The following is a 16,116-nucleotide window of genomic DNA, read 5'->3' on the forward strand; positions in this document are numbered from 1 at the left end:
ATATCAGATACGTAAAGGCTCAGAAAGAAATGTTAGTGTGGAGCATACTTATATTACTCACTGTGCGTCGGTACTAATGGCTCAAAACTTACAAAAGCTTTGTGTGTCTATTATTTTAAAATCAAGTAAATCTTGTCACATTAAATATAGTAGCACCCTCTCCAAGACATGTTAGTCACTGACTGAAAATTCTAAATTGAAATGGTTTCTCTTTTGAATGATTCCTCGGACCACTTTGGATTGATTGGTTCATGAACACATTACATCAGGAGATGGAATTGAATTTGACATACAGCTCCCAGTCAGTAGCATCATAAATTCCCAGTTGCACTCTGAACTTGCTAGAAACCTAATTGTCTATATCCTGATCTGCTGTCAAGACACAGATAATTTTCAATATCCAAAATATGCATCCACTTATTCATTTATTATCAAAATAAATTCAGTTTAGTGTGTCGTAATATAACCAAATGTTGTGAAACGTCTTAGACTCCAAGCTTGCTTTTGAATGGGCACAGCAAAGTGGCTAAAGAAGAGGAACTCCTCTCAGCATGTCAAGGACAGGCCACATCTAGGCTTGAAAATCCATATGGCTACAAATCATCTGGGTCCACGCGCCTTCTAAAGGTTCTCTGAGCCACAGCCTGAAGCCGGCTGATTTAGTTAGCAATCAATATGTTTTCTGTGAGCATAAGCCACGGTAATCTTTTTACAGCACCTCTCCTCTCGCTCTTTCCTCTTATCCATTGCCCTTGTAACCCTCAAATCTAACCATGCGGCTGTGATTGCTTCTAGAAGGCTTTTGTGGTTAGAGCAAGTAAAGGGGAAGCGACAGGAAGAAACTGGATAAAAGTTGATATCGGGAAGTAGTGAAAACCCAGAGTTTATGTGGCACAAGGACTAAAACCCTCTGCTCCTTTTATAAGACTTGGTCTCATAAAAATGGATTAGAGGAATGGGTGCTTCTGCTTACCATGCTTTCATAATGCACTGAGAATCTTTTTGACATGACTTACAAATGCTTTAGTTCAAGAAAAATCATCTATTTGCTGAAATTTAAGTTAGCAGGACAAACGACCTGAGAGCTTCGTGTTCACTAAAAGAATTTCTGAATAATGCTCCACTAGTTCATATGCAGTATAGAGCACGTTAATACATCATATATGGTTTAAGGATTCCTTTAGAAATAAAATTCTTTCTTTTTTTGTCTTAGGGACAACAACTATATTAAGGACTTTCCACAGCTCGCCGATGGTCTCATGGTCATCCCCTTGCCAGTCGAGGAACAGTGTCGGGGAATCTTGTCAGAGCCATTACCCAACCTGCAGCTTCTATCAGGTAAAAGGGGATTCAAGGAGTTTTGAGGAATTTGTTCCTTTTTCCTTATTTTTGATACATACTTCATGAATAATAAAGCCATTGGACTCATGTAATTTAGATGTAATTTTTGGCCTGTACAAATGTCAAGCCATTGGAAAGTACTGTGTCAATGTGCACCTGAACTTTATTTGACCTGCAAAACAAACCAGTAACGGCTTAAGATTTATAGAAAAGTGCAGTTTATAGAATTTAAAATGTGTGTAAAAGCACTACAAAAAAATGTTTGTAGGGATTTGTAAACAGAAGCTCAAATGTGATGATGGGTTTGACAAATAGCTATAGCTGAAACATTTTGAGAGTATAAAAAATAAAATGTGTCTTTGTACTCAAGAAATAAAAAAAATATTTAAAATGACATGTATTCTCTAAAATGTGGAAAGCATATTAAGTTTTCATTATAGTACTGATTTTAGTACAGATAAGAATTGGTACTTCTTACCACTTGAAAAGCAGGGGGTAAGCTGAAATTAAGGGCAAGAAGTTCTTTATGCCAAATGTTTTTGTTATGAATATTTATTGCAACAAATCAAGTCAAAATGTGAAATTCAGCAGCTGTTTGTGATTCTGACACTTCAGTTTCAAAAGAATAGTGCATCTGGTTCTAGGCCTTTTGATAATAATGTCACCTTTCATAGTTGCTGCTGTTTGTTCAGAATAAGAAAACATACCACAGATAATGAGCATTTGCAAAATCCAGCACCTAATCTGTGATTTTATCTTGTTGTGTCGCTGTGTTTTTTGGATAGAGTCAGTCAGACATTGTCTCAGACCTCCACCTCCACCTTTGCTCCCTAATCCGTCCATTAGCTAAATTGGCATTTGGGCCACGCTGATCTCTAAAATCTTTTTCCTGGGGATCCGCTTTCACCACAATTGGACGCATGCGTACACAAAGTAAATTGCCCTTTTCTTCCCAGTGCGCGAATGTCTCAGGTGTAAATCGCTTCAGAGAGGCAAAAGGTCAAGATTCCTGTAAGCAGTTTCTTTATTTATTTTCCCTTGCTCTTCACTTTTGTAGCTTTACTTCTAAACCGGTGTGAAAGTTAGGTAATTGAATTGCGCTGAAAGCCAAGATTGCTCGATTCTAATGGCAGCAATCCAATTGGAGTTCAAGCTGCACCATATATCACCATTGATCCAGGAGCAGCTGGGTTGTGGGCTCTGATGATAAATGATGTTAAGGCAATACTGGGTTGTAATGGCTGTGCAATAAGCCTGTAATGACGAAAATAAAACAATGGATTTTATTTAGGTTTTCATTTATCATAAACTTCTGCCTCTCTTTATGAGTCCGACCCAGTAATTTGTTTAAAATTCTTGTGTTTGTGGTATGTGCTCTTTTGTCTTCAGCTCTGTCTCCTTCCCGTTTTCTTTCTTCACCAGGCGATGCCCAGTTCAGTGAAGCGGTAGGATACCCTATGGTTCAACAGTGGAGGGTGCGCAGTAATCTTTACAAAGTCAAACTCAGCTCGATAACCTTATCCACAGGTCAGTGACTGAAAAATGTCATTTGGATTTTATCGTTTATCACATCACGGATATGAAAATCAGTCAGCGCCCAAATAAATTTGATACCTCTGGTTTTTATCTGCAGTCGGGGCAGTGTGAAAATCCATTTACTTTTGTTCTATGTCGTTATTGATTTGGTAGAATTTTCTAAGGTGCTCAAGACGCTTTCAGGTGAGAGCACACGCGAGGAGCTCCTTGCTTTTCTCCAGCAGTACGGCAGCCATTATGTGTCAGAGGCCCTGTATGGCTCCGAGCTCAGCTGCAGCATCTACTTTCCCAGCAAGAAGTCCCAGCAGCAGCTTTGGCTGCAGTACCAGAAAGGTGAGTAAAGTTAGAGAAAGGCCAAATATCCGTAGGCCTAATTTGCAAGGTTATGGATGTAGAGCTACTGTCACATGTTCTTTAAGCTGCCATGTGTGTTGACTTATCTAAGGAACTAGTTTAAGTGGGTCCGAATATGAAGAGATGAAGCACATCTTGTATCAAGAAAAGATACAGTGTATGTACTGGGATGGAGGATGCAGTTTGCTCCTATGTTACTTTCCCCCACATACCTGACCATATGCAGATTGAGGTTCAATGTTCTGCATGCCACCAAGAGGTCAAATTATTTTTAATACAGCAAATCAAAACCTTCCTCCAGCAAGAACCACTTCAAGCATTTAACATGCTCAGGTTAATGAATTTTTATATGTGCAGACAGAGATTCTGTCAGAAAGCCATAAAGTCAGGTAAAGTTTTGATGGATCATTGATGTTAAAACTGAGCAGCACTTGCTTAAATTATTGCTTAAACTGACTATGTTTAGTCAATTCCAATTCTCTTGTCAGAAAATATTTTAAAATGTCCACAAAATGTCCCGGACGGATAAAGATGCATCGAAAAGTGATGAAATCTTAATTATTTAGAACCCCTATGTCTTTGAACGCTACAGGGTATAAGTAAGGTATTAAAGTGAATACAGGCATTGATGTTTGTTTGTGTGCTGGACAAACCTGTCAACCTCAGTCTGTGTAAAGTGTAAAAGAAAGTAAGAAGGGTGAATCAAATTATATTTGATGGAATCAACAAAATAGAAGAGCACGAGCAGTTTTTGGTTTTTAGTGAAACAAAATAGTACTTTTCATTCCAGTTATTCTTGTTGTTTACCCATGAGTTGTTCATTTCATTTTCTATTTGTTGGACAAATGGTGAAGGAAAACATTGAGTCATAAAAAAGATGACCCTGTGACGGACTAACTACCTATCCAGGGTGGAATCCCTTGGGAGCTTATAATTGGCTGGACCGTGAAAAGAACATGTGTTCAAAATATTTGGATGGATATTTTTTCCCCTGGATTACCAGTGTGCTGTACAGATAAATCCATGGGAGAGATTTATTTTATCTTAGGCAAAACCTAGATTTTAATATGTTCATAAAACCATTATTTGTTAGGACCAAAACAAATAAGTATTTAGACCTTCAAATAAAATGACAACAGCATAAAAACACTTTAGAAACACTCTTGCATTATGAATGAATAAGTAATAAAATACAAAACATTAACCCTATAAAAAAGGATTAAAGCAACAAGCGTACAGGTAAGCACCAAATTACCTATTCCCTGGGCAGATGTTAGTCAATAATTGTTTACAAATGGTTTCTTATCACTAGAATTATTCATTTTTGGATAGGCAGTTAAAATTCGCAGTTGAATTGAGTAGAGAGTCTGTGAAGAAAGCTACAGATTAGGGTAATGGTACAGATGCTTTCCAGCCTCAGACTAGGAGCTCTTCACCAAAAACCGTCAACATGTCAGTGAAAATATACAAATTTTAGTCAGCAAATGTGTGATGGCTCTAATTGGTAAAGACATTTCCCATAATTATTAAGAAGGGTAAAATCTTTTGTAACTTTTGGACATACTTTCTTTTAACAATGTAGATAAAAATTGTTTCTTCAGAAACTACACACCTTGTTTATTATGTTTCAGGAGTCCTGCATAATTTGTTAGAAACAAACTTGTTGGTTGAAATAATTTCAAATTCAAATCTGGCAGGTATGTGAATACTTAAAAAATGAATAGTACAAACTCATGTTTTAAAGTCAAATGTTCTAAACGTGGCGCAACAAAAACTGCTGCAGATATTTTAGTTTACTGGTTGACAATGTTTATTGCACTCAGGATTATCAACAATACAACCATGACTTTGAGTACACCAAATGAACGACATGGGAGTTTGATTCACTGTAAACAAAATGCTGTATAATAACATGAATTAACAACTCTGCATCTGTAATGAAGGACATATTTAGAGGATGTGAGACACTCAACAACTCACCACACTGAAACAAGGACACTTAACTTTTCGAGCATTTGAAGCTTTTTTTTCCTGTAACTGTTATTCTTGGTTATTTTGTTACTACTTCAAGTGATCACCAAGAATTTTTTTTATGGTAATAATGACATGCAGTTGATAGAATATTAGATCAAAATGTATTTAGTACCGAGATGGATTTGGATGGAAATAAAAAGATGGACAGAGATGTAACGACACAAAGAAAATGCCTTTGGCAAACTGGAACTTACACTCTAACCTAGCTTTTCTTTAGTTTTATTTTTTAACAGTCAGATTCTCTGCTATGCATGTTTTATGTTCCTTACAATAAATGGGGATAAATATGCAGAGTAAGGGTTGTCTTGGGAACATTAACTTTTAGCTAATTATAGATAATGCTCTAATGAGCTAATCTGTATTGGGAAATGCAAACATACAGAACACAGGGAATAATAAACAGAGTATTGAGAGTATACATGGAATCTAAGGAATCAACATACCATAGTGACTATTGTCAGGGTGTATGGAAAATTGCCTTAATTTTCATTGTAAACTTCAGGCCAGCATGCTGAAGGAAGCCTCCTATATTTTCCCTTCATTTAAAAAGAGAAAACGCATCACCAATTTGGAAATATTTGGTGTCTTAAAAAAATAAGTGTGTCATAGACACTAAATCAGCACCAGTCCCTTTTTTCAAGATGCCATTTTATAACAAATTTGCAAACAATGAAAAGCATATATTTAAAACAGCAGAACCAGTTAATACACCATGATAAATTTCAAGGTGGAAAACTACTGTTAACTTTATTGGGTGTTATTCTATTCTTGCATTTAATCGCTATGCATGATTAATATAATTATATTCAAAATAATATTTTAGCAGTATTATTATGTTCTATTTCGCTGTTTAGAATAGCTATCATGTTATAGATTTTTGTTTTGTAATACTTGTGTAAATGTTATGAATTTGATATTTTTATTCAAGATTATCATACCGCCTGGGGAAACTAAAGATTGGCTTCACTATGTCTAATTTTACTGCCAAAAAATTGGGAGTAGTTAATAGTTAATGTACAATACACAATGCTGTTGAATAAAACCCAATGGGAAATGGTTCTTTACAGAAGGGAAAAATGAAAAACCATTTGTTTTGTTGTACTTATACTTATCTTTTCTTTGGTACTCTTCGTATTGCTTTCAGCTATGATCTTGCAAGCTCATATAACCGATCCACAGACACAGAGAAACACAATGACATGGACAATGACATGGTCCTCTGCGTCTGGAGAAAAGCTCAGGCTTTACTAAGTTGCAGGTCCAGCTTGTGCAGGGTAACTTTTGCTTTTACTCAACAAGCCAAAACAACTGAGATCATACTAAGTTATGTCACAGTGTCACTTATATATATATATATATATATATTTATTTATTTTTTTTTTTTTTTTAAGCAGAGCACAAATCACAAACATAAACCCAGGTTTAAGTATTTTACATGGGAAGAACAAAAATCTTAGGCATGAGGACTTTCCATATTCATTGGGTATGATATGGTAACACTACAACTGTGCTGGGTAACGCCTCAAAGAACAACTGAGTGCATAAATTACCCGTATTGCTAATTATAATGCTCTCAAGGCTTTATGACATTTTTTCTCTTCAACAAAACAAAATGTTTGGGATGTTTTTTTGTTTGTTTTTTTTAGGCATGTTAATCAAGTTTTAATGATTTCCTTCACAGATGCAACTTTTGCTTCTCCATACCGTATTGAAACTTTAATTCATTCCACTGCCAATTTTGCACTAAAAAATAAAAAACAAAAACAAATATTAAACTATTACTTTTTTTAAAAAGTACTCCAACTTGATCTTGGCTTCAAATATTGGAAGCATTTCTTTCCTGTTACAATTCTCACAAAAAGGTACTTGACAGTGTAGCACTTCAGATACTTTCATTTTTGTGTTCACTTCCTGCAAAACTGTATTGTATGCATTATTTCATTCCTAACAGAATAAAAAACATTAAAAGTTGATCAACATTCACCAGACAATTCCAAAAACTTCCAGAGTCTTGTCAAAAAGAAAATTTGGTAACACTTTATTTAAAGGGGGGTGAATAAGACTGTCATGACACTGTCATAAACATGACATAACTCCTGTCATGAACATGAATAAGCCTTCATGAATATTTATGACTGTTGTCATAAAGCAAAAATTACTGTTTAAACTTTACCTTTAATAACAAAGTTATCTATTTTTTAAAGTGCAATCAGCAATACTTTTATAACAAATTTATAACAGTAATGATTTATTGGTTAATGTCAAGTTGTCATAAAGACATTTTGAATAATGTCAACTTTGTATTAAAAGTGTCGTAATTTAACAAATGACGCTTTATGACAACAGTCATAAATATTATGTCATGAACATAAAGAATCCTTTATGTTCATGACATGTGTTATGTCACGTTTATGACAGTGTCATGTCAGTCTTATTCACCCCCCTTCAAATAAAGTGTTACCGAAAATTCACCCAAGATTACTCTAGTCTTCTAACAAGTCACATATTTTTGAAAGCATTTCTAATTATCGACCTCCTCAGATGCACTGCACGTTTTCATTCTAATATGGCAATGAGACCGAGTTAGTGAATGGAAAATTACATTGTTTGTGATCCAACTAGAATGGACATACACCCTTTGCAAATTGCACCAACGTGCTTGATGCATGTTTAAAAAAAAACTGTCTTCTTGTCTGTGTTTTCACTAGCAGACTTCTACATATAAAAATGTCTCAAAGGACTGGAATGGCAGCATTTAGCACATATTTTTCAATATTTTGAAACATGGAAAGGTTTATGCCCTATTTTAGTTTCCATCACTCAAATCATCACAGTTCATTTGGAATATAAGAACATCTCTTCTCTGGTTATTACACAGACAGGTCTATCAACCTTGAGAAAACTGGCACTATGCTGGTGGAATCAAAAGGAGATGAAGAGGTCTGACCCAGGCAATAAACCATGAAATGGCTAAAATTTGGAGCAAGGTAGATGGACTTTGATTGCAGCATTGTATATTCAAGAAAATGCATATGATTTATAATGTAAAAGTAATTTAAATAAAAAAAAATTCTAAAATGTTACTTCAATGAATCTTAAACAGGTACATCTAAGAAAATATGAATATTGTGGAAAAGGTTTAATATTTTTGTCACTCATTTCAGAAAGTGATAATTATATATTATATAGATTTATTACACATAGCAATAGATCAAGCCCTTATTTATTTAATTTTGTTAATGGCTTACAAATAATGAAAACTCAAATTTTAGTGTTTCAAAAAATGCTAACATAGTAATAGAGTTAAATATTGGCAACTCATTGTATCACGCTTTAATCAGCTGATTAATTCAAAACACCTGCAAAGGTTTCCTTTGCTTAGGCTCTAAATGGTCTCTTGGTCTGAGTCAGTGGGCTACACATTCATAGGGAAGAATGATGATTTGACATATGTCCAGAAGACAATCACTGGCACCCTTCACAGTGAGGTAAGTCACAAAAAGGCCATTTCTAAGAGTGTGTATCCAAGTATGTACTTGTACAAAGTTGAGTGAAAGGAAAAAGGTGTGGTCGGAAAAGGTGCAACAAGGAGAACCACAGCATTAAAAGGATTGTCAAGCAAAATGCATTAAACAATTGAGGAAGATTCATTTAGGGTGGATTGAGGCTAGAGTCGGTGCATCAAGACGAGCCACTTACAGACAAATGCTATCCTGAGCCCATTCCATTTCTAAGCACAAGTCCACACTTAGGGTAGCGCCAGCAATCTGGCCTGAACTGAAGCTCACAGAGAATCAATGGGTTGCAGGATGACCTGATGCCTTCAGGTCTTCAGACCCAACAAGGCAGATGACCTGAAGGCAGCTGTCATAGCACCCTGGGCTTTAATTACGTATCAGCAAAGCCACAGGCTAATTGCCTCCATGGCACGTTGCATTACTGCAGTTATTCATGCAAAAGAAGGCCAAGCCAGGTGTTGGGAGCATCCAACACTTTTCAGAAGCCTGATATTTCTGTTTTACATATTTATTATATCTATAAGCCATAATGATTGACACTACAAGAAACAAAGGCTTGACATTTTCACTTTATTATTCTATGTCATATATGACTTTCAATTTCTGAAAGGAATGACAAAATATATAGAACTTTTACACACTATTATGATTTTTTCTGGAGATGTACCTCTAATTCCACACCACATCAGGTTATGATTTTATCATTAAATAGTCTTTTTTTTAATAAGAAGTAAATATTTAACATTTAATTTCCCCTGAATATTACAGAATGAAAGCTGATTCTTAGTTACTTTTTGCCAGTAGAGCCAGGTCAAGTAAATTTTAAAGCTGCCAGCTGCATTCAGTAGAAATATTGTTAGTGTGCTACCAAAACCAAATAATGGGACATAGTGACAAGTCAGTAATAAAGTGCATTGCAGGCCAACAGCCTTGGTTTTATTTATTTCATATGTAAATCTGAAAATATTTTCTACCCCTCTGACAAATCTTTCTCAATCAAATTGCAGTAAGTCACTCGGTCATGCTTGAATGGGGACACCAAGGCTAATATAGAAGGGAATGTCGGCTCTTTGTGCTTCATAGCTTAAACACCAATGGCTTGTTTTTCATGATCTACTTAGACAACTTGCTATAGTGATAAATATAATAAGCCACCTGGGAACCAAGCTGGGAAAGAAAATAGTCTTTGCTGCAGCTACACTACAGAGACAAGTAATAGTGTTATCTCTTCTCAAACTTCAACCAGACCAGCCACACACACCCACTAAATCTTTTAAGTTTATAGGGAGAAGAAGTGTTTCTAGGAAGTTGAAGAATGCCTCCTTTGAACATATGTAAAGACTTTGACACAGTGGTCCCAACAATCAAGCACTAGCAGCTGTCCTTTCTGGGTGGTGGCCACTCCCACGGGACAGGTCAGTCCTTCTTGGATCAGAATGTTAAATCCTCCTTCTTTGGGAAACTGAAGAATTTCTTTCCTGCCACTGTCTGTGACCAGCAAATCACCATTGGCATCCACACACATGCCAGTGATGCAGCGGAAGTCCTCTGTTTCGGAGAAAAAGTGGCTGAGCTGTTTCCCCAGCTGGCCATTGGTACCCACTGAGCCAATGGAGAAGCCCCCTTCGAAGTGGGGCTCGTTCTGGCGCTTTTCAAAGTTCAGGGCCAGGCCTTGGGTAAAGTACACAGTTCCTGCTGCATCACATGTCACAAACTTTGGCCGGACTGCAGAGCACAATCGGTTATAGCTGACTACACCTACATTGCGGTCCACTGCAAGGCACCACAGCTTTCCCCCTTCTACGTCTGACACCACAAACTGGCCTGATGGCATGGCAGTAATTCCCCAGGGCTTAATCAGCTGGTTTTTATGGCAGGCCACATAATGCCCATCCATGGTGTAGACTTTAACTGAATTATCATAGTTGTCAGTAACACCAATCAGGCCTTGAGGAGTCACAGCTATGGATAAGGGGATAAGGTTAGGCAGGTCGGCACCAAAGAAGCTCAGAACAAAGTTGTCTATGCTTGCATTGCGTCGGATTTCGCGCGGGACACCTTTACGATTGAAAATCTGGACACGGCAGTTCCCTCGATCGGCCACCAGTATATCACCTTGTGGTGAAACACATATGCTAACGGGTAAATTAAACATTCCAGGCAGCGCTCCTTTACAGCCCATCTTCTTTACAAAATGGCATACTGGTGGCCTGGAATTAGCCCCCGCAGATTCCCCACCTGCGTCCATGGACTTTGACTTAAAGCTACTCGGTGAACCACATACTCTCTCATCTACAGCTGAAACCATGTCAACATCATGGTAAAGATCCCCTGGAACCATTACAGACCCACCTGTAGCGCCAGAGGGCGCACCATCTGCTTTAAACTCCAAAATTGTTTCTAACCCACCTTTCTCATCATCTGTATTGACTGTGTAAGCGTTTGTGGTCAAACAGCCCGCTTCTATGGGATTAGAGTGTTCTGCTCTGGCCAGTGTTGGCTCTTGTAGCTGGAACTGTGTGGGTAAACTGCTTCTGAGGTCCAGCTCTTCATCATCACTTCCTGCGCCATCATCCTTTAATAAGGCGATGTCACTCTGTCTTACCCGTACAGTCAGATAATCGCAACGTGAAACCACTTTTACCTCTGCGAGGTTAAGAAGATACGTCTGCTCCTCAAGAACCTGTGCATTGAGTTTTTCCACTTCTCCCAAAGAGGCTGTGAATGTCCTTCGAGATTTGCTGAGCTCTTCCTGAAGATGAAGCTCTGCCGTAGAATACTCTTGCTGAACCGCCCGGTACTTTTGTCTCAAGCTCTTGGAAATGTTTTCAAGTGTTGTCTTTTTCTTCTGAATATTGCCCATAACGTCACGGAGGGCAGCCAGTCTACCGCTCAGTTCTTTACGGCGCTGCTCAGCTGCCACTTTTATCGGCTGAACTGAATGGCCTTCGTGCAGGTGGCCATCCGCTTTACAGACCTCACAGAGAACTGTGGTGCAGTCATAGCAGAACTGTCTCGGTAGCCGGTTGCCGCAGGACTTGCACATTAGCGCAGCGGCGGCAGCACTGCAAGTCAAAGTGCAATCTATAATTTTCAGTACTGTAAGATTATCTGCCAGCTGGGAGATGCTGCTCATCCTGGAGACCTTGCTGCAGAAGGGGCAGCGGACACCATTGATGGTATTAGCCAACAGTTTCTCCAGACAAAGTCGACATACAGTGTGCCCACACTGCAGGAGTTTGGGTCTGAGTTGATCCTGGTTGTAAGTCTCCAGGCAGATAGGGCATTCGAGAACCTCCCTCATTAGGTCGGGGTCCAGGGAAGAACATGCTGCTGCCATTGTGGTCTTTTCCCTTGAGTGGAAATAAAAACAAATTGTAATATTTTCCAATTTCGTCAAAAAAAGTTTAAATTAAATTACAATTGGCAATCAAAAATCTACATAAAACCCTATTTTTGCTTTGCTTCTAATGATTCACAGTAGAGATGAGCTGTTATACTGTATATCATCATAAAGACATAGCTAATTCACTATAGTGTGATGACAATGTTAAATTCTAAGGAAGGATATTTGCAAATCCCAAAACAGACAGGTTAGTTGGGATATTTACTGCTTTTTGCTTGGACTGTTCCCCACTGCTGTGGAGGTGTTTATAAATATAATTAAACAAAAGTATTGTGTACAGCAGAATTATCCATCCATCCATCTGTGCATCTATCCATCAAATTAATAAAGTGTCATTGCATTTCCCAAAAACATAAACATCTATATCAAAGCTAATATTGCCTAAGAGAGAAGCAATCTTAAATATCTTAACATATTTAAGATTTCCTAAGGCCAAAAAAATTGAGTAATACTTTGTATTAAATTTTTATATGACTGAAGGTGTGGCAGAAATTGATGTTCATTGTCATCTTTATTGTCACCACAATATTCCAAAATACCATGAAAAAATTAACATTCATTCCTACTTCACATGCAAGTGTCAGATTTACGTGAGTTTTAAATTTAATGGTGATGCAATTAAAACGGCACACTCAAGGACGATTGAAAACCGGAAACATCCTGCATTCTTTTACAGGGATGGTGATGTCAAAATGTTCATAATCTACAAATCAATATATTATCTCAATTAGAAAATAAATTCCTAAAAAGTAAGATTTTAAATGCATGTATATTTATTTGTAAAAAGACAATTTACATCATTTCAACTGACGTGTCAAGTTGTAATAAAATAATACTATTTTAGTTCCTTTGCTATTTGTATTTGTAAATAAAGCTACTTAATAACTAGTGTAATGTCATTTCAGTAGCTGATCGCCACGAAAGCATGTCGTTTGTATAACTGTCAGATGGCCCCTGTGTGTCGCACAGGACGAAGAAGAAACGAACTCAACTTATTTAGACGAGAAAAGAAAAACTTGCCGACGAAAAGAAATCCTATGCTAAAAGCTGACTGCTATGTTGAGCTGGTGTTTTCTGCGGGCTAGCAGACATGATGTCATATATGTATGCGATCATATGCGACACATGTCACACTTTGTTCAACAACGCCTGCGTATCAATTGCAGTTTAGAAACTGTCTGCTCCCTTAACTTACGCACAACATGAATGTAAAGGCCTGTCAATCCGACAGCAAATGTTCACGGTGTACTGAAGGGTAAACACGTCGAGACGGCGTCATTAAAATATTTATATATATATATATATAAACAGGACTGATTGAAACAGGACGTGCATCAAAACAACTGGCAATTATATCGCTTTTGTTCGTAGATTTGCTTTTTAGCTTTACCTTTCCTCCAACGTCTGATAGAGGAGAAGTAAGAGGGTGTGTAGTCACTGAGCTACAGCCGCTGCTTGGAGCTGCAATGCTGATGACTCTTCCTACGCAGAGCCGTAGGTTACGTAAAGCGCCTGCGTCAGAGACCGATGGTTGTTTTGATTGGCTAGTGAACAGGTTCTCGCGCCGTGCGTCCATTAACTGAAAATTATCGTGCGGTTTCACCATGTTATGATCCATTAAATGCTCAAATAATATCTTAATGTTTTGTGGAGATATTTTGTTCTTCTTTGCAAATGGCTATCTTTTCAAAGTACAACACGAGGCCATGTTAAACTGCAAATGACAATAAAAATAATTTTAGTTAATAATCTGCCTGGACAAACTTAGCAGAGATGAGTTTCAATTAAAGTAACGTTCAAAGGTTAAATTACGTACAAAACTATTTAAGGTACAGCAGTAATGACTGAGAACGCCCGCTAGATGTCAGCATAGATCCACAGTAAAATGTTGATCATGATTAGATAGATAGATAGATAGATAGATAGATAGATAGATAGATAGATAGATAGATAGATAGATAGATAGATAGATAGATAGATAGATAGATAGATAGATAGATAGATAGATAGATAGATAGATAGATAGATAGATTCTAAAACAAAACAATTTCTAAAAATCGGGTGAAAAGTCACGATTTGTGGAAGAAAAAAATAAGAAAAAACCCTGCAGCCTATATTCAAAATTCAATAATAAATCTCAGAGTCCAACCTAACAACCTCTAAATACGGATCAGTGTTTTGCCTAAATAAAGATTTCAGGGTTGATGTTATTTTTATTTGTTTGTTTGCTTTTACAACTACTGAAAAGCACTTAGCCTACTTGTAGTTTGTAACATTTGCAGCACACCTACATTTTACAGTTCAAGAAATGTGTTGACTATCTTACCAAAAGCATACAACACAAATTTATTAAAATACAGATTTGACCCAATAAGAAATAATTTTGGCTAACCAAAGCCTATTATTTTAATCACAAAGTACTTGCTGTCAATTTAAGTGCACCGACTTTTAATATCCTGGTGTCACAACAAAGAATGCATATAGTTAATTTAGTGTTTTTGTTTTATATATGGAAACACTACTAAGAGTGCCTCTGGGCCATTGAAAAAATATTACAAAAAACCCCCAAAACAAACAAAAAAAAAAAAACATGAGAATTGACATAACTGCTAACAAAGAACAAAATAGCCACAAAGATCGAAAATAGAGCATAAACTGCTTGGAGTGTTGGATCCACCCCGGGTGATTTTCAGCTGTGATTTTCCTACAGTCACATTCCATTGCGTCAAGGAGTGATATCTGATAATTTCACACTCTATTTTTCTCCTGCATGCTCTTCCAGAGGCAACAGACCAGGGAGTCGGAGGCGGAGGGCGACGGGAGATTAAGTCTGTTCCCTTTATCAACTACCTGTTAGCTCTACAGAAGAGCCAGCTGCTGTCAGATGACCTGGTAAATGGCGTAGAGATCCGCTGTGAAGAGAAGGGCAGCTGTCCCTCTGGCTGCCACCTGTGCCATCACCAGGGCATGATGGGAGGAGGGTCAGGGAGAAGCCGCAATGGTAATGGTAGGAGTGGGGAACAGCCTTCTCCCATCCCTGTCCTCCTTGAAGTCAGCAGGGTTGTGCCCCTCTACAGCCTGATCCAAGACAACATCACCAAAGAGGTGAGAGAGACGCAAACCATTAAATAAAAAAAACAAAACAACAGATGAGATAAAGCAAAATAAAACTGATCAACTTGACTTACGTTTAGATATGTAGTGATTTGCAAAAAAAAACAAAAACAAATGCTTTGAATAGTGCAACATTTTGTCACATAACAACAAACTGCAATTTATTTTAGTGCCTGACTTTGGAGAAATCAGACTTTTTATAAATAAAAATGAACATTGTGCCTCCTATGTATTCGGTCTCTAAACTGATACTTGGACAAAATCCAGTGCAACCAATTGTCTTCAAAAGTCACCAATTATTTAAAAATAAGAGTTTACCTGTGTTTAATTTAATCTCAGCATTAATGTAGCTGTTCTTAGAAGCCTGCAGAGGTTTAATAAAGGGCATTAGTGAACAAAAGGTATCACAAAGGACACAGTAGACAAGCTGCAGAGAAAGTTCTAGATACTATTAAAGCAGTTTAACTGTGTTCAGTGAACATCTCACTGAACACAGGCCATCAACTGAAAATGGAAATGGTGTGACACAACTGCACGCTTATTAAGACACCTGAAATGGGCAAGTAGAGCACTAATCAGAGCAGAAGTGAAAAAGCCCATGGTAACTCTGGAGGAGCCACAGAGATCTGTAGCTCTGGTGGTGAGAATTTGTTGACAGGACAAACATTAATCATGCATCACCTTGGTCTGTTGGGAAGAGTGGCATGAGGAGTCTGTGTTGGGGGGGAAAAAAGCACACACACACACATTTGTGCCCTGGTCTTTGGGAACACAGCAGATGTGGAAGACAGTGCCAAAAATGAATGATTTTGG

General features: G+C 37.5%; 2 protein-coding genes across 3 annotated transcripts in view; one reads left to right on the forward strand and one right to left on the reverse strand.

The window, feature by feature from the left end:
* The window catches only part of trim32 (tripartite motif containing 32), a 44,986-nt gene extending 30,892 nt beyond the window's left edge, over positions 1-14,094 (reverse strand). Inside the window, exons 1-2 of one of the 2 annotated variants that reach the window (XM_008424383.3) lie at positions 13,580-14,089; positions 11,428-12,136 (exon numbers count right to left, since the gene is read on the reverse strand). In XM_008424383.3, coding sequence (XP_008422605.1) covers positions 11,428-12,123 — 696 coding nt within the window. In that variant the 5' untranslated portion in view covers positions 12,124-12,136; positions 13,580-14,089. Of the gene's footprint in view, positions 1-5,017; positions 12,137-13,579 lie in introns of those variants that run through there. The other variant, XM_008424382.3, reaches the window with a different exon arrangement.
* astn2 (astrotactin 2) overlaps positions 1-16,116 on the forward strand; it is a 271,553-nt gene that overhangs the window by 205,575 nt on the left and 49,862 nt on the right. Inside the window, exons 14-17 of the mRNA XM_008424385.3 lie at positions 1,214-1,338; positions 2,764-2,868; positions 3,031-3,210; positions 14,972-15,294. Coding sequence (XP_008422607.2) covers positions 1,214-1,338; positions 2,764-2,868; positions 3,031-3,210; positions 14,972-15,294 — 733 coding nt within the window. The remainder of the gene's footprint in view (positions 1-1,213; positions 1,339-2,763; positions 2,869-3,030; positions 3,211-14,971; positions 15,295-16,116) is intronic.

Source organism: Poecilia reticulata, chromosome 12 (genome assembly GCF_904066995.2).
Source record: "Poecilia reticulata chromosome 12, P_reticulata-male-v2, whole genome shotgun sequence".
Lineage (NCBI taxonomy): Eukaryota > Metazoa > Chordata > Actinopteri > Cyprinodontiformes > Poeciliidae > Poecilia > Poecilia reticulata.